The 19,238-nt window shown below is 39.6% G+C and overlaps 1 protein-coding gene and 1 long non-coding RNA gene across 3 annotated transcripts in view; one reads left to right on the top strand and one right to left on the bottom strand.

Moving 5' to 3' along the window:
- LOC125330385 overlaps positions 1-19,238 on the top strand; it is a 134,361-nt gene that overhangs the window by 43,092 nt on the left and 72,031 nt on the right. The gene's annotated exons all lie outside the window — the stretch shown is intronic.
- RGS13 (regulator of G protein signaling 13) lies at positions 3,226-12,572 on the bottom strand. 2 transcript variants are annotated; one of them, XM_048313437.1, is made up of 5 exons: positions 12,435-12,572; positions 9,748-9,816; positions 7,151-7,212; positions 5,655-5,821; positions 3,226-3,650 (listed from the first exon to the last, which is right to left on the bottom strand). In XM_048313437.1, the coding sequence occupies exons 2-5, from the start codon at positions 9,810-9,812 to the stop codon at positions 3,453-3,455; spliced, it is 492 nt and encodes a 163-aa protein (XP_048169394.1). In that variant the 5' UTR covers positions 9,813-9,816; positions 12,435-12,572; the 3' UTR covers positions 3,226-3,452. The 2 variants fall into 2 exon arrangements, with proteins under 2 accessions (XP_048169394.1, XP_048169396.1); XM_048313439.1 differs by lacking the exons at positions 7,151-7,212; positions 12,435-12,572.

Below are 19,238 nucleotides of genomic sequence, written 5' to 3'. Positions count from 1 at the left end.
AATGGAGAGACATTTTGTGTTCTCGTTTACTACCCATCTGTACCAAAAAAATTAGGCTGTGCTATGCTTGAAGTTTTATTTTTGGGTAACTCTAATGATAAGCAGATTTTTACTTTGTTTTATAGACCTGATCTACAATCTGCATTTTTTTATTCTATACTTATCATCTCTACACAAAGAGTTGATGTAAAACTCATGGAAATAGCAGTATAATGATAGAGTAAAAATTTCACAGCTGTTACGAGGAAAGTAGGCCAACACAGCTCATATTTGCAAAGGAAAAGAGATCTAATTGTCAGCTCTTTTAAAAACAAACCAAAACCCCAAAAAACCCTAGACCATCTGTCCAGTACGGGTTGTTTTTTTTTATGGAGCCTCCATAGGTCAATGGTTTCCAGGGTTGACTACAGTTAATTGCTACAGTGGTTTTATTAATCTGCATTTTAGTCTTGCCAAACTTAGCGTTTGAAGAATCACCACTTTGATTTTTTTTTATATATATTCTTATTTAAATAAATGAGGGAAGAAGGAGAATTCTGCCAATTTAGCTATTTTCAAGTTTTTTTATCTTTTTTAACAGTACCTTTGAATGATTAATGTGAGCAAATGCCTTTTAGGTTTGTCTGCCAGTGGAAAAGTATACCTGAGCTCGTTCAACTGCTGTTAATGAAAATGATAAAAGCAGTGATTTGTTATTGCTGCTGCCATTAGTTACTGTTTTATGAATCATATGATCAGGTGAAATACTGTGTTATTGCCCTGCATCTGGTAACACGAAAGAAAAGTCAAGCAAGAGAAAGATCTCTAACAGTTAACAACAAATCTGTTTTGGGAAAAGGCCCCTCTTTTTTTCCTGACTGGGGAGTGTGGGATAGACGTGGGGAACAGGAAACCCAGCTCCAAAACCCAACATTTTATTTATTTCTAGAAGGAAATATAAAATTAATAGTCCCACCAACAATAAGGGCAGGTAGACTCAGGACCTGTTAGTAAAATACCCACTAAACATTTCATGCCATAAAAAGGTGTTTGTGAGTCCCTCTGTGATTTCCCTAAGTATTCTCTGTGGATGAGGTTTTTTATCCTTCTAGATAATCTCCTTTCTGCAGGGAGGAAGGGTTTCTCTATCAGCTCAGTGCCTGAGCAGCCCTTTGTAAGACCCCTTTGAAAGGCTGTGCATGAGCCTGTTTGGATATGGAGTTATTACTCTTTGTCACCATGAGCCTCTTCTCCTTGGACACAGACATGAAAGTCTTTTGAATTTCTATTCCAACAGAAATGGGAAGACTTTCCTCAGTGTGATCCCTGGTTTGTTCACTGTGTGTTTTGGGGTTTTTTTTACTTTTGCTCAGGCTGGCTTTTGTCACAGATTTGCTTCCCTGCAGGAATTGCTTTTTTTAAGAGATCCTATGATTTTTTTTTTTTTCTTTGCTGTGGCATCTTGCAGGCCTAATCAAACTAATGTCCAATGCTCTGTATGCCCATCAGAAGTTAACAGCAGCAAAAGCTATACTATCCCTAGCTGGATTTCCTGTGGAGTCCTTTCTTGCTGAGTGGTTTTATGAGCTGGATAATCATATATCTGAATGATAATCCCTTTATATGAGGTTACTGCAAAAGGAAAGGATTATCTCCTAGAGTAACACTCCCTTTTCTTACTGCCCTGAAGTGCTGTTAAAGCTTTCTATTCTGGTGGGGGCTATGCCCAGGCTTGCTTTGCATTCTGCCGTGGATATACACATGAATCCTATCTTGTGAATTTAATAAAAAAAAAGATGGATGAAAAGAATTTTTGGGGCCTTAGATAACTGATAAGTTAAACGTGTTCGCTTATGTCACAGGTTGTCATTCCCATGTTGTCATTAGGGTCCTCATAGAGTTGCAATTTACCAAATTAACGTCATACAAAGCCAGACATCAATATTATGCACTGGATGCTTGTTGATCAACATACTCATCTGTCATCAATAAAACACTGTCTCTTTCTGCAAGAGTAGCCTGTGCTGTGCACCACAATAATAGTGCTGCTTAGAGGCCCTAGACAATGAATTTTTTTTTTAAGGATTGAAACTTTACCTTGAAATATAGCCACATGTAGTATTTATAACAACAAGAGGACATCTAAAAAGAACAACTATAGTTTCTCCTCACTACAAGATAGTGCAACCTGGTTGTTTGCTGCCTGCACTGAGCTGTGTTTCCATGTTTGCCTTGTAAGGAGAAAGTGGAGATATTCACATCGGAAAGTGAGGGAGGTTCTCAGGGAGAACAATGTTGTGGTTAAACAAGGGGCACAATGAAGCTCTGTCCTCCCACAGAAAGACTGGGCTTTCCTGATGGAGGTGAGACAATGGGTTACCACATTGTCACAAAAAATGCCTCTTTAAACTAGGCAACCAAGGCACAGCTTAAAGTAAATGTTAATAAGCGTGATCTGGCAACATGGCTGAAGAAACCTCAGTCACATAAATGGATCCAGCTGAGTGAACACTCCATTTCTCCTGTGAGATCATCCCAGAGGATCAGTGGGATGCTTATTGGGGTTTGTGGGGCTGCTGTCAGAGAATGATTTGTTCTTTTATTCCTTGCAATAAAGCTGCTTGAGACGGTGCTAGAGAAGTCTCTGACTACCTATGGCTTTTGTTGTCTACACTAAAGTCTGTTAAAAGAATCAAGAGATTCCAGTTTTAATGAGATTTGAGAAGCTCAGATTAGTCATTGTTGTAAACCAGGGTACTGTAATAATTGATTAGCAAATCAAGGAGTTGTCTTTGACAGTTTATGCATGAGAGAGCCCTGTCTGTTCTCCAGGAGGATGTTCAGGAGTCAGGCTTGCTTGTATCCCGTTCTTAGGGAGTCTGAAGGGAAAGTAATGTGTTTGTGTGTCCATACCCAGAAAAACAAGGCAAAATACCCATGAATTTTATCACTGAAGAAAAACCTGAAGACACTGGTAATATTTTAGTATACTGTAGATCAAGTGCCTTCATAGCATATGTTTTATGTCATAATTCAGCATAAACTCAACTCTACACCACATGAATAATATACCCCATAGTTTAAGATTTAGCAAACTGCTGTATTTCAAATTTATCTTTGTACTTTGAGACACTACAAGACTAAAAAGAACAACAAATGTAGCAATGCAGATATTTTTTTCCTCCTGTAATGTATAGTCAAATAAACATTTATTTCCCAGCAGCGAAATGCTTTTTTTTTCTTTTTAATGCTTAGTTTTCCATAGTTTTTAGGGTTTTTTTGAGGGGAGAGGAAAACAAAACAAGAACTCTTCCTTGGGAAGGGGGGAAGATAGTGCCTTGTGAATTCTAACATCAACAGAACAGTTGAACAGTTCAATAATAGTACTCCTCTACTGCCTGATTTCTCCTGTCTACTTTAAATCTTAAACACGTGTGCCAGAAGAAACCTTTTTACATTTTCAACCATTGTCTTTAGGTTACCATTGACTTGTTGCCATTAGTTTGAAGACTCTGTTTGAGCTTTTGGTAGAACTGCGATTCAAGAAATCGTGGGTAGGAATCTCTTTCTATGTGCCTGTAGATTATTCTCTGTGCTTCATCAAAGCAGGACTGAGTTGGCTCTTGAATATTCCTCATAATTGCTTTTCTTGCAGGGCTGTCAATGTTTATCTGAAACACAAATGGAAAAGGCGGTTTAATCCTGATTATTGTGATTAGTGGAGGTCAAGAGCAGTGGTAAAGTCTCTGTTGCTGGGCCTGCATGCAGAATATGGGCCCAAGGCTGCAAAAGGGGAGTTTAGCAGGATGAGTTTGGTTTGCTCACTACTTCTAGGAAGAATAAGAGAACAGGGACAATTAAGGCAGAAGTTGTCCTGTGGACATGGCTTGGATGGGGAGTGGCTCCAGTGGAAAGAGCAGCTGGAAGTTGCTGATATCCAGCCCTGCTTTCCTTGCTAAGAATTGTTCCCAGAGCTAGGGTTAGATTCCAGAAGAGGAAGTCTGAATTCTGATAAGTCCAAGTGCCTAGAGGTGCACATTACCAGTGGAAAAAAATGACTAGAAGTGTTATGACCTGAGATAAAATCAATGTTATATATCAACCTTGTTCAGGAAGTTTTAGTTCCTAGAGTTTTCCTGCTTCAATTCATGGTTTGTAGCAGGTAAATTGAAGCTGTGCAGGTGTGTTACAGCAGAAAGGTCTTGTGGTCAGCAAAAACACCAGATAAAAGGAACCCTTTGATAATCCATCAGCTCATGATGAGTTCCATTGGTTGTTTTCAGCTTGACTTTGTTAGTGTTGAGAGAAGACCTCTAAAGATTTGGTTAGTGCTGATGTCGTTCATGGGTTGAAATCTTCCTCTTCCAGAGGAATCATTTGAGTGCCCCATTTTAAATGCTGCTGAAATATCAATGTAACTATGTTTCACATCCTCATGAGCATCTAGTTTTTTAGACTGGTGCCTAGTTCTTGTATTAATAGTGAACATCAAGAAAATGTGAAATTGGTGTGTCCTGAAGCTCTAGAAACCAGACAAACAAAAGCAAGATTCAAATACACATTATTTTAGAAAAAAAAATGGCACAGCTTATTTATAACCATCCTGATTTAAGCCCTTACATTTGATTAATGAATTTGTGGTTGGCAATACTGATATTTCTCTTTTGAAAGTGCAAATGTCTTGCTGAGTTTCCTATAGCTGCACATACTAAAAATAAAAACTGAGAAAAAGAGACAAGAATGCATTGTTGTGCCAATTGGCATTTAAAACCAACAGAGGGTACTTTAAAAATTGCTCAAGTTTTGGATTAGAGGGAGTGGTTTAGTCATTTAAAGCAGCAACTGTTCTCAGCCAACATTTGGGAATCCAGCTGATCTGGGTTTGGCTTCTCCAGTGCCAGCAGGGAGGCTGCATTTTGAGACTCTGTAATAATTTTATTGTTACACATAAACCAGAAAATAATGAAGCATGATCCTTCAGTTATGTCAGCCTGCCAGAGGCAGTGGTAGTAAAAGCCAGAGTTGGCTTAGTTTTGCAAGGAGAGTAATAAGCAGGAATATTTAAAGGTTATAGAGCATGTCTGGCTGAGCAGGAATGACTTTTTTGTACAGCCACTTGTCAGGGGAAAAAAATCAGATATTTTACATACAAATCTGCTGTTTTCCTTAACAAAAAAACCAGCTAATCTGTCTTGGAATCTTTCTTTTTGCTCATTTTGCAAAGGGGACAGCACTGGGTAGAGTTTTTACTTTGTTCATTTATATTTACTCTTGCAAAGCCCAGGCATAGATAGATAGATAGATAGATAGATATGTAGCAATGACATAATCCAGAATCTAGTGAAGCAACGTAATCCAAAATATAGTGAAGTGATATCAATGGTCCCTGGATCTGATGTTGAAAAGAAAAAAAGACTAGAACAGATCCAAGAACTTGGTTCTTAATTGAGTTGTGCATGCTGCTTGTGTTCTTAGTGGATACAGTTGGAAGATTTGCCTGTAGATGAGATGTGAATTCAAGTATTAAGATTCTGTGGGCAGAAGAGTTTGGGGGGAGGATGAATAGCAAGTTTTCACTCCTTTTGATACAAGAGGTGCTAGGCATTTGTTGTTGGTCTCCTGCATGACACTTCAGGCATTTCTATAAAAAAAAGAGCTTGTGATATTGTAGTCACCTCATTGGGAGCCTGGGGTTGGATGTAACTTGTAAAAAGCTTCCTGGCCACGGAAATCCTTTTCTTCTGGGATGTTATCTTCTTATACGCTTCACAGGCAAGCCAGAATTCTATGTTTTCATCACTGTGTTCTGTCTTCAAGTAGGTTTTGTAGATCATAGGCCCATCTGTAAATATTTCAGAAGCCAAATTTACATTACCTGTCTACATGCATTGCCTTTAGAGTCCCTTGCAGGCAGTAGGGACATTTATAAAGCAGTGTAATTCTTGATTGTTCCCCATAGATATTATTGGATTATTTCAAAATGGGGAAATATTTGCGCTATATTGCCCCTACACTTCAACCGCATTTTCCTGCACATGCAGGGCTCCCTAGTAAATCTAATCCTAGAGTAAATCTAAGGTAGGCAAATACTTTGCTCACCTTTCCTAAAGAGCTGCAAATCCCTGGGTTTAGAGTCTCTAGCTTTATATGTGAGTACACCTTTCTATTTTTGGATGTCATGAGGCTTTTAAATGAATTAAAATTCAACTAGTAGTGTTTTTAAGTGCAGTGAAGGAGGCATTTTAAGAAGGGCAGCATTCTGAGTACTGCTGCAAGCTACAAGTGTTTTATTTAAAGCAAACTTTCTTGCTGGTGTAGCATTCTGGCCTTTCATTTTTTGGAAGATGTTGAGCACTGCCTGTTATCTGGCAGGGGTGATGATCACTTGTGTGCCTGCTGCTTCTGCTGTAATTTGGTCTCTTTGAACAGTTTTCTGTTGGGGAGTTTCTCCCTGTGCTGTAACATACTTGGTTGTTTCCTGGTTAAGATTTTAATGGCAAAATCTTTAGAGTTACAAATGCTGTCTGTTAGTCTTCTTGCTCTCTGTAATTTTTCTGCAGTTTGAAAATGATGCCAGTCCTAGGAATAATTTTTAGAGGTTTGTGCTGTGGTTAACTTTTTCATTGCTATTTTAAAAAATGTAATTCAGCAGTGATGTTCCGGGCTGCTGCCCATATGAGAAATGTGGGAGAGCTCTGAGCCCTGTATGAAGCAGAGGGAGGCTGGAGTGGGAAAGCTCAGAATTGCTACTGCAGCTACAGTTCTTCCCATCCCTGAATATTGGAGTTGTATTCCATGGTTGTTACCCTGTATAGCTGTGCCATTTTATGGTGTCTTTGCTGTACACAGGACTTCCCAAGAGAACTTTGTCACTTTTCTGCCAATATAAATTGCTATTCAGTGCTTTAAGCAGGGATGTGGCAGATAAACCACGCCCTCATCACATGCCTTTAAGGGAATTAAATGTGATTGCAGAAATGGCAAGTTTGGGGAAGCATTTGCAGCATGCTCGGTTTATTTTCACTGTGAGGCGTGCTGGGCATGTCACACAAAGTTGTTTCTCATTAGTTCTGTATAAGGCAGGATATATTATGCTGTGTGAGTTATTGATTTTGCTTTGTGGGAACTTTTTCCAGCGATCCATCTGGGACACAAACACACAATTACTTACATTTGCTTGTTACTAGATTTTCAAAAGACCGGGACCATTGTAGCACTTCCTCCAAAGACACCCTTTAGAAAAACAGGAGGGCATTATTGCAGGATTAGCTGTGGCTCAAAGTATAAGAAAAATTAATTACATTGTTGAAAATTTGGCCCCTAATTTAAATATGAGCCATATGAAACTTATATTTTAAAAGGCTCTTCTGTGACTCCCAAATCTCGTACTTACTATGCTGAGACAAATATTTTTCTTGCTGTAACAAATGCAGTTCCATTTTGAGGTGCTCCATGTAATTCCTCTAGAAATGGCATTCATTTATTTATTTAAATTCTGCTTAGGAGAAACATAAGAAAAGTACTGCCTTTCTAGACAGCACCTTCTTTGGGGGCAGGAATCATCATAGAATTTAGGAAATATTGATGCTTGTATTTAGTAGTAAAGTCTTCAGGGCACAAGATCTTATTGTAATACTTAAAGGCCTTTAACATCTAAGCTGACTTATCTGGGAGCTGAATGGAAGCTCCAGGCATAAGGTAAATAAAGAAAGTTTAATGCAGTCTTAGCTGCAAGGGACTTCCATCTCTCACCAGTTGTTTACAATGCAGTGTGACACATTATTACTAACCTACACAGCCCTCGGAGGCGGCTAAAGTCAGATTTTACTTTCATGTTTGCTATTCTTAAGCAATAAGTTCATAAGCTTGTAGGAGTCTCCTGCCTGATTCTGGGAAAGAGCATGGAAGTAGTGAGGTGAGAGACTAAACAATTTAAGGAAAAACAAATGTTTGAGGGCAGTAGCTCCATTTAAGTGCATGTAACTCCATTTACACCAACTGATTTTCAGGGATTGCAGTTTTAGGACACCAATGCTGGTAACTTGAAAAAAACGCTTATGTTAGGAAAAGAAAGGACAGGGGATGTATTCCAGTAGGTGCTTTCCATTATGCATCAGCCAAATTTGGAGTAAGATCCCTTCTCATTGAATGTTTGCTTTTCATGGGAGCTATAAGTTTGTCAACAACTACTTAGTACCACAGTGCTTTTTCAAAATTTAAATTAAAATCAAAATTGGCTTTGGTATGAGTGCTGCATGATGCTTTATAGATTTCTGCTGCAGAACAGCCATTAGCATCTCTGTAGCTTTTTTAATTGATAGTGATTTATAATTTATTTATAACTTGATATAATTCCTTCTTTCTCTGATAAAGTACATGGCATGACTAGCTGATTATTTTCTCAGGATTTCCTGATTAGACTGACCTGGTCAAAGAAATACAGAGTAAGAGAAATGTTACCACTGTTGAACTGTGGGATCAATAACTCTCTAGTAACTCTTGCCAGTAAAAGACTTTTTTTCCCTTCTTGTGAGCTATTAGCCTTCTCTCTGTAAAAACTCATAAAGCATGTGGTTATGGGGAGTGAGAATCTCTAGTTCTTTGAATGATTTTTTTTTTCTCTTCTTACAAGCTACTTCTGAGTCATATTTGCTGTTCCTGACAGATAATTTTTCACCTCTCTCAGCAATAGCACTTGTATAGAACAAGTGACAATCTCGTCTGTCTCACTGAACATCAGCAGGAGAGCCATTTCTGATTATTTGTCTTTAGCATTAACCTGTGAAGCAGAAAGAACCCTGCCTGATGGGGCAGCTGACACAGAGGAAAACCTTTTTACCTTTTTATTGTCCTTTAAAAATCAGGAGAATATGAAGGGCAGTAAGGGAATAGGTTATGATGAACTCTATTAATGCCCCTTTAAGAGCTGTTATGCTGATGGCAAACATCTTGCTGCACTGATTAGCAACATGATTGGATTTGCTGAAGAACTTATATTACACTCAAAAAAAAAATACTCTCCAAAAATAACTGAGGCTATATACCTGGGACTGAAAAAATTAAATTGTAGTGTCCTGTGGGAGCTGTTGTTCACTTATTGTGCACCCTCCACTGTGAGTGGCTCCCCTCACCACCCTGGTGCAGTAGTTGGAAACTCTGTCTGGATTTCTGCCACCCAACTTCACCCCAACGGCAGTTTCAGGGGTCATCAGGTTCTCCTCAGTATTGCTGTGGAGGGTATGTCTCAATAAATCAGTTCTGTGTCTGGTCTGATACCAGCTGAAGGCATTTTGCATGGAAGCATTCCCCCACCCCCATGGGATGTGTCCCCCAAATTCCTGGCAGTGCTTGGTCCCCATGGAGCCTGGTGGCAGCTGAGGACTTGCAGGAGCCACTCGGCCATGTCTCACATGCACTACATGAATATTCAACCTTTGCCAGCAGCCTGAATTCTTTTAAAAGATGGACCCCAAATATCCGGCTTACAGATTCCTCGCAGGCCCAAATCTGGGCTGAATCCAGGGATGAGTTTGGGCCCATGCCTGTGTCCCATGAAAGGAGCTCCCAGTGGGATATGCCGGCGGACACCCCATGGGCTGTTAAGGAACTGGCTGCAGGAAGGAGCTTGGCTGGGGCACTTGTGAAGGTGTTGCCCTCTCTTGCACGATCTTAAGCTTACAAAGAAACCTCCACTGTGAATTTTGAGGGGTTTGTTCCTCCTGCTCAGCTGTAAGTACTGCAGAATATAAGATTCTTATCTGTACTTACTTAGAACTGATCCCATTTTCTTCTGCTCTGAATATCTTGCAAATCCAACAAGTATTTGAACTCATTCTCCTAAACATGGAAAATATGTGAGTTTTAAATCTGCTGTGCTGAGTTCTGGCTTTCTTAAATAAAATCTTATAATTCACTCTACATGTAGCAGTGCAATCAGTTCTAACAGTATTCTTATTTTGTGCACCTGATCTGTATCTATAAGTCATTTCTGAAGCATTTGACCAAAATATATTTTTGTAACACATGAGAACTTAAAAATTTTTTTTTAAATTACCAGATAGTCCAGTGGATATCTCTCAGGGAAGAATAGAAATGTTGATAATTTTCCCTCTTTGTTTCTCCAGTTATGAAAGGAGATTGAAGGTTGAGCCTGAGCCAAAGCAGAATGAAACTAAAAGTCTTTTTTTTCTTTTTTTTTCACCGAAAGCTCAGGGTGACCAGGATCAGAGATCAGAGCTCAATGTGAACTGAATGATGCTGAGTAAGTTGTTAGGGGTCTGAGATTAACATTGATATTTGTCCAGCATGTATCTCAAAGTCAATAAAAGTCATATAAAACTTGCTTTTATATAGATATGATATCCATAAAAGAGGGTGTCGTTTATTAGGAATGAAGCAGTGAAAAATGTTTGTCTAAAAAAGACAAAATTTTAAAAATCTCTTGTGACATGGAGTATGTTTAGTGCTTCTCCTTTGGCTTTCAGGCAATGCCAGCTGCTGAGTTTACACAAGACTGTAAGTTTGTATGGACCTTCCTGAAATCAAAACAGTCTTATTTATTTTGAGGTTGACTGGCACATATTATGCCTACAGCCAATTTTTTCCTTCAAACTGAAACACACAGTAAAACAGAGGACAAGGTTCTGTCTCCCAGCTTTCTGAAATGTTTTCATTTGCCTTTAGTGTTGTTTTCTTTGTTACCCTGACATAAATAATCAACTTTACATTATATAAGAGTTTTACCCAGTAAATTTCCTGCAGGGTATTGAAACTGCATACCTTTGCCCAAGTGCTACACTGCGACTGCTGCTCACATTCCCTGCAGCCCTATGGGACTACCAGTGGCCATTGCCTGCTGCCTGCTTCAGAATTCTCTGAACTATGTTCTCTGCTAGATCTCTGACTTTTGAATCATTCCACCAGTATGTACTCATCTCACCCTCTGCCTAAAAGCAATCTTTTAAAACTACACCATATTCCATATTTAAGATGAAGTTATGCATTTAAATTCTGGCATATGGTTATTATTTATCACCTTATTTTAGGCTACTTTGACCAATGCCCTCTATTTTGGGTGTTTTCATGTTGCAATCATTCATCTTGTATCCACTGAAATGTAAGTGAAATGCAGTCTTTGTGGCTTTTTTGAAACCTGAAGAAATTCATGTAGTTTTTTTACTCACAGAGATGCTCAAGAAATACCAGATGAAGCAATATTAAGTAATCTAATTCAGCTACTTCCATCTGAATTTAAAGTGTCAATTATTATTTTTTTCTTCAGGTGATGGCTGCATGAAGTGACTTTTCTGTAAGGAAATGTTATTGTTCTGAGGAGCCTTTTTAATCTGAGTTAGAGGCTTTCAGCTTGTTGAGAACACACATTTTCCAAGCATACACATCCAGGGCTTTGTGGTTCTCTCTTCTTTTTATGTCAGACTCATTTCCTAATAGACCAGGGAACAGAGCATGCTGATTTTATCTTTTCCAGCGCTGATTTGGAACATCTTCTTTCCACTGAAGCATAATCTATGTTTCATTAGTCTGACGTTGTGTGTTTCTGCTGACAGTGGTCTTAACCCTAAAATAAGACTGGTAGTACAAAAGCCACACCACACCCTGGAGCAGTGGGTTAGTTTTGGGCTGTCTAACTCCCAGGAGAGCAGCCTGTTACCTGTCACAGTGTCCTATCTATTGTAGATAGTAAATTACATCTTAACTACTCCATTCAGCTTTGCAGTGTTCAGAAAACTCGACTTGGATCATGGAACTCTTCTCACCCAATATTTATAAAGTGTAGTATCCTTTCTCTTTGCTTGTTGTAAGGCTGTATTGCAACGAGGCCACAAGTTCTTTAATGTGTAGGACCTGTGTGCTTCCTGCAGGACTGGTAACCAAAGAAAAAGTCACATGGCTGCAACTCTTCTGCAGAAGGAATTGCCTGACTGATAATAAATGAATCTAAGTGCTGGAGTTATTCATGTCTGTAAAATAAATAAGCAGCACCGATCTGGAAATGACTGTTTAACTCTTGTTATATTTTATATTGGAGAAATATCAGGAAAACTGATTTGGTACATCAAAGAACGTGAAATATTTACCTTTCAAATGACAACATACATTTTGATTTTTCAGCACCCTTTTTCTGTGCCAATGAATCTGTAAACTACCAAATGCCACAGCTTTTAGTGCCCAGCATAACTTTCAGCAGAGAGAAACTGCTATATAAAAGTTCTAACTGATTGCCCATGTAATGTTATTCAGTTTATTTTGCACTGACTATTGCATAAAATATTCATGTATATATAGGGATAAAGCTAGGTATACATCAGAAACATTTCCAACACAAATGCCTTTACAATGCTGAGAACCTTACATGTCAAGAGAAAAACCAAGTGTTCCCCTGCCTATGCTATACTTTTCTGATAGTATTTCAAAGTGCAAAATCTCATACTTACAGAAACTCCTCTTGGCTTATTTCCCTTGGTTAAAAAGCTTCATTTAATAGTTGCATTTGCAAGGGTAACTTTCGAAATTTCTTGAGCTGTTGTTTTCCTTTGTTATATTCTCTTAGTGTAGGTGGTCTTACTACCCATTCTCCGTGCCTGTGCTGCTCATACTAGTGCCTGACTCCTCTTTTATACATATCACAGGCAAACAGTGGCTGTGGTTTCCATCAGAAAAAGCTCCTTTGGGCTCTGATGCACCACTGATAGAGCCTGTTTGCACTGAAATTATCTTGACATCTCTACTGATCAGCTGTAATGACATGAAGCTGTACTTGACTTCATTGAAATCTTGCATGTATTGTCCAAGTCCTGTGACTAATGTTTTCCATCCCTTTATCAAAGTTCTTTATATGTAAGCTGAAGTCCATGTTGAAATGAGACAAAAGGCACAAGTACCCTTTCACTGAAACCAGTTTTCGTCTTATAGGCAGCATTATGAAGCACTTTGGACTGCTCTGGGGGAACCTTTTTCTGCTCTGGCCCATCAGTGTCAGGCTTTTATGTGCTCCTACTTGGCCAACCTGCTATTGCACAGCACCTGAGGGATGTTAGACCTGAACTCTCTTTAAACTTGTATGACGTCCTCTGTCATTTTTCTCACAGCTGCTGCCCAGGTTATGGCTTCATTTTCAGCTGAGATTCAACTTATCTATGTTTTGCTTGTTCATCTCTGGCCAGGTGTTTGAAAGGAGCCATGCAGTGCAATAGCACTGAAGTTGCTGTATCAGTGGGAGACTCATTTGTAGTGATACTGGGGCTTTGAGAACAAGCACTAGCTCAGCTGCTTTCTGCAAAGTAGTCACAGGAGGGGATCCTTCTGGAGGGCTTTCTGTCCTTCCTGCAGTGGTTGTGACTTGGGATCTCTGAGAATTTGCCATTGCCTACAAGGCACAGACTGACCCTGTTGGGAGGGGAAGGTTGGTCATGCCCCTGCTCCCTCTGACAGCCCAGCTGTGTGCTGTGATATTTCTTTCAATCTTATCTCTCTGCTCTGACTCATCTTCTTTTCCTCTTACGGAGCCTCCCAGACAGAGCATGAACTGTGGAGGATTGGAAGTTAAATTGAGGTTTGAGCTTATGACAATACAGTGCACTCATTTATTTTATTGCAGCTCACCCTACTGGTACACAGGCTTTGTGTATGAGATGTACATCCCTTTTCCCACAGCACTTGTCCTGCTGAGGAGGAAATGTGTGTGGTGTGCTCACCCGCAGCAGAACCTGGTGTCAGAGCAGGGCAGCATCACGTGTGAGACCTGGCCTGTGCTTAGGGAAGGGAAGGACAAATATCACTGTGATCTATTTTCTATTGATTGCTATGTCATTAAATCTCATTCTGTATTTGTTGTAACTTCACACAGGATTTTGGAGTATTTTGTTCCATTTCTGTAATGGGAATAGGCAGAAGCAAATATCTGTGCAGTGTAACTTGAGCTGATTATTCAAATAATTATAATAGTGAGATGTTTCAAGTTTATCACATGCCTCCTCCTGCTTCTAATGCTTCATATATAGGCACTTATATACCAAAGCATCTGAGGGCCAGAACTTGACAAGCTAAAAAAGACTATAAGGAATCTCATTTGTACAACTACTTATATTTAAATAAGAAAAAAGCACCATATTAATAACTGGAAAAGTTACAGAATGAAAATCGCAGTTATGTTGATAGTCTCTAGTGATTTGTACCAGTATATAACTATTTGATCTACGTATATTTGGAGAAACCTTATATGTGCTTATGCATGTTCTTTTGCAAAAGCATAAATATGTCTTATTTTTTACACTAAATTTTATTGGCATTAAAGGAACATCCATCTAAAATCTCATTATTAAAATGAATGATAATGAACTATTTAGGGTTTTTTTCCTATCAACTGATGTCCAGGGTGCCATATATAGCATCATATCTTTGTAAATTTAAATTGTGCAGTGACTGAGGATCCTTAACCAATGACTTTGTGTTCAAATATTTTCTTTGCCTTATTACAGGCATTAAAAAAATGCTGTGATGTTGCTTAAAATTGAAATAAATTGTCCTGGGGTTTTCTCCCTAGGTTCATTTTTTCTATTAAACTGAAGAAAATACATCTGCAAACCTCTCTTGCCTTGTACAGTAGGGGGATATTTAGGTGCAGGATTTGTTGCTTATTTCATGTTTTGTTATATTCTTGACCATGCTCTGATGAAAAGTTTGAAATTTAGTGGGTTTCAAATATGACTTTACAATTTGTTTCTCTGTGTCAGCTCTTTCCACTACCATCACTTATAGCTTGATACCCAGAAAGTCACCCATCTACTTCCCTTTCCAGAATATTTAAAGTCCATAAGAGTGGGTAGTTTTGCTGTTAACCAGGTATGCTGCCTCACTGTGGAATTACGTGATTTAACGTAAATCCCACCCTTCCTCTCATTGCATACAAATTCCACTAGATGTCATCCGGTGTCACGCTGAAGGGGAAGGTTTGAACCACCATGTCCATCAGCTCAGACTGGCCTCGTGAGGGCGGCTGTGGGTGCAGGCTCTGGGTGGGAACACTGCAGTGCCCCTTTAATAAATGGTTCCTTGTAGCCTGAACGAGTCCTGGTGAGATACTGAGGCCTGCAGGTGACTCTGATAGGGCCTTTTCCCTTTGGATGTTGCCAGGTGTTGGGCTGGGATGTTCCCTGCTGTTGCCAGGTGTAGGGCCCAGAACAGCTCTAGGATCATGAAGAGATGTACTACACAGGAATCCATTTTTGCTTGATTTATTCAGTGGTTGAACTGGATGTGCTTTCCAGAAAGACAATAAGGGAAATGCCAAAACTGAGACAATGGCTACATTGTTGCTGCTGAATTTATCAATTGTCAGGCCTGTTCATTTTCTAGGCATTAACCCTCAACTGGCAGCTAGTTTAGACAATGTATGTTGACCATCTTGATTGCAACCATTTTTTCTTACCACTGAGGATAATTCTCCCAGATGAATTCTTGCTCATTCTTCCATTTCCTTTGCTGTTTTCCTGCACTCACTCACCTAGCATCACCTTTTTTAATTTTTATGTGTTCTCTTCAGGTTTTTTCCCTCCCACCCTTACATTAATTATTTCCTAATTATGTTTCTGTTTCAATGCTGTTGTGCTTAATAAACATCTCGCCCACCTACATCTGTTCCACACTAGTGAATGTGGAAGTACTGTTTGTCTCATTCTGTCTTGTACCCATTCTTTCCATCTACCCACATGTTCCCCTGCCTGCACATTGCCACCCTTCTCTCTGCAGTGCTCCCATGCCCTGGCATTTGGGAATGTAGGACCCCTGCTTCCTGGGGCTTGCCTGGGGCTCATGTTCCTGACACAGCATCCTACAAGGGTATGTTAAATAGGAGAACTGAGGCTGTGCCTGGAAATCCAGGTCCAAACACAAGGAAAGCAGTAAAATATTAGGAGGTCTTCATTAACCTTGAGGAGAGCACAGAGTGGTTACTCTGATTTGGCTGCTACTCATCCTCATTGCTGCTTGAGTAACTTTAGGACAAAATAACGAATCGGTGTTCTTGCTTCTTGCGTAATTCAGTCATAGATGTTTCCAGAGAAGAGTCCTGTTTCTGTAATTACATATTCCTTGGTGGTTTTGACAAATTCTGTTGGGAACTTTCTTGCTATATATTTGGCAATAACCTCAAAAAAAGTTAGGTTCTGTGTGGAATGAGGTTCTGCTCACAGGGATGGAGGGAACAGTGTTCACAGCTTCAGTCCTTACAGTAGGCCAAAACAACCAGTAAATTGTCTGCAGATACAGAGATGATGAAGTGGTTTTTGTTTCTGAGTAGAAGTAGGCATGGCCTGCTAATAGTCACTGCCTGAAAAATTTAAAGCATTTCTATATTCGTGGCTTTAGATTTTATCAACAAGGCTGGACAAGTCTTACATTGTGACCCATTTCTGCAAACTCTATTAACCAGTGTCCTGCTGAGCGAGAGCAGACTGAAGTCTAGATAGCACTTCTGGAAACCTGACCTCAGTTGTACTCTGTGACCTTTCTGTTCCCTTTTTATTCCTAAAACTATGATGTCATTGTGTGAGCCTGGTGCTCTGCAGCTATCTCAGTAGGAGAGGAAATAACGCCATGAGAAGTCTGGACTAGTTTTTACAGGAATTTTCACCCCGCCCATTCAGTCAGGCTTCCCAGAGGTGTGCTGTGGTTTGGATACAAAGCACTCTGTGCCCTGAACTCTGTGAGATTCTGCATTCACACTTCCACCAAAGCTCAGCAGTGAACAGGGCTTCTCACACCCCCTGCAGGTGTGTACTCCTCTGGAAGATGCCAGTTCTTCATCTTGTCATAGTTCAGTGTCAAATTATTGATTATAGTGTGGTCCAAGTCAGAATGTTTGACTGTTTGAAAGGGCGCCCCTTTCCTCCAGATGTTTGTTCCAGCACCTGGAGAGTTCCTCGCTGGACTCTGGGCTTTGTTTGAACATCCACAGTGTGTCCAGAGTTTCCTCAGACTGGCATGAACAACAAGCATGTTGCCATACTCATGGCTGGACAAATTCTGTTCAATATTGAGTCTCTTCTCTGTGTCTAAAGCTGCCTTCGTGGTTGACAAACTGTTTGCCACAGTAAATACATTACAGACTTTTTCCATAGGTAGTATGGAAATCATGGGTTACTGAGTTATTAGTGTTATGCAGAGAGTGTTTATCTTGTTTTATTTTTAAAGTTAGCCCACTAATAGCAGAAACCTTCTGACCACAGTGACTTGAAAAAAAAACCCCAAACCCCTTGTGATTCCAGTGATGTCGAGTCTGTAGGCAGCTGTGTTGCCACTTCAGTACTTTGGCTGCATCACAGACTTTGAAGAGAAGCATTGCTTATCTGCTCTGTTTCTTTCTGAACACAAGACTAGAGTGGTCCTGAAAGGTTTACATTTCTGCATTTCATGCTCTACTCAAGCTATTTTTAATTTTATTAGTGAAAGGGACCATGTGACAGCAGGTCACCCAACTACTTTAGATAAGTGCTTTAAGGCTGTGTGGTGCTTGAAGAAATTGAAGGGAAGTGCTCAGCAGAATGTAAATGTTGATCATCTTTGGGGTCTTTCAAGAGGGTACTTTCTGGAGATATTTTGAGAAATGAGGGGGAATGAGTTTGTTTCCAAAATAGGCACACTGGTTCTTGATTTATGTGAATCCCCTTTTAGTGACTAAAGCCTTTGAGGCTTTATATACCCAAACAAAACCAGGGGATAACCTTAAGTCCCCTCTGACTTTGTTTCTGAGCACCCAATACAGATTTAAATCATCCAATGAATATTAAGCAATAACTTGTTTTTCAATTTCTGCCTCTGTTTAATGACTAAAGATTCCATTTCAAGAAATTCATCTGTAGACATTACACACTTTGATACAACCAACTCATATCTCTGAATGGAAGATGAGAACATCTAATTTTTCCACATCCTACTATTTTTTTTCTTTTCAAACTCATTTCACAACCATAAAGATGGTGACATCTGAAAAGCCTGTTACTTCAGAGCGTGGGCAGTGATGGGTGGCACTGAGGAGTCTAAAGTGATGAATTTGTATTATTCATCACTATCTCAGTTTTAATTTCCTTCCTGTTTCAGTGTTCATAACAACAGCATGTTTCCACAGGTGGCCTGTTCAATATATGGGAGAGATCGATACTATGTTATACCATGTTTTTATTTAGGATAATATTAAAAATATCTGGTTTGGGTAATTAATTTTTCCAAATTGGAGAGGTCAAAGCTAGTCTTCTAAATACACATGCAGGGTCTGCTGGACTCTTGAGTCCTTCCATAAAGAAAACTGCAACAGAGAGAAGTGAATTCACTTCAAAAGTGTCCCTAAAGATGGTACAATGATTGATTTTTCCACTGGAACATTAACAAACAATGAAAATGTTGTTTCAGGGGTAAGGTAGAACACATAAAGAAAATTCTGAGTCGATACTGTCAAATCTTAAAGCTTTCCCATGTACTGCATCCTGTTTTCCTGCACTGTTCTGTAGCTGACAGCCAACCTGATTCAATTGTTTCTTTTAGAGACAGTGAATGGAACAGCAAATTTCCATTCTCTCATGGCATACCTTCTCCAAAGAAGGAAAGCGGAATCTAGTTTAAAAAAAAAAAAAGGCCCAACCCAACCCACACCTGTGAAACCAATGTGTGATATTGGGGCTGTTCCAGTGCACGAGTGGAGGGAAATGAGTGCACCCACCTCGTACACGAACAAAGGGCGGCAGAAAGCTCTGAGTCCTTTGATCTGTGTGTTCTGGGTCATTCAGATCCCTCAGACCTTGTTTAAACAACCTCTTTTGGGCAGCCCTGCTGTAGCAACACACGTGTAATACTGGGCTTTCAGCATCCCAGAGCCAGGCCTGAATTTCTGCTGTGCTGTCATTTGCTTGCTGAAATGTGGTCATGTTGTCAAGGGTGCTGGAGTGGGCTGGAATATCTCTGGAATTAATAACCTGGGCAACTGACCTTTGCAGTTGATATCAAGTTTGTACTGCAAATAAGGTGAGAGACTTAAAAATAGCCAACGTTGTTGGGTTGTACAGAGTGGAACAGTTTCTTTTTGAAGAAGAAAAACACCTTTCTTGCTCTCTCACTCTGCCAAATTATGAAGTAGGGATAGATGCTTATGGAAGAAAGTCAAAACTCCCTTCTTCCCTCCTCAGATACTCTGGTCTCTACTAACTGTGTAATACAAGTTGGTGAAATTGCTCTGACAGTCTTCTCTG

Source organism: Corvus hawaiiensis, chromosome 9, assembly GCF_020740725.1.
Source record: "Corvus hawaiiensis isolate bCorHaw1 chromosome 9, bCorHaw1.pri.cur, whole genome shotgun sequence".
NCBI lineage: Eukaryota > Metazoa > Chordata > Aves > Passeriformes > Corvidae > Corvus > Corvus hawaiiensis.
This window is presented reverse-complemented; position numbering and strand designations above follow the sequence as displayed.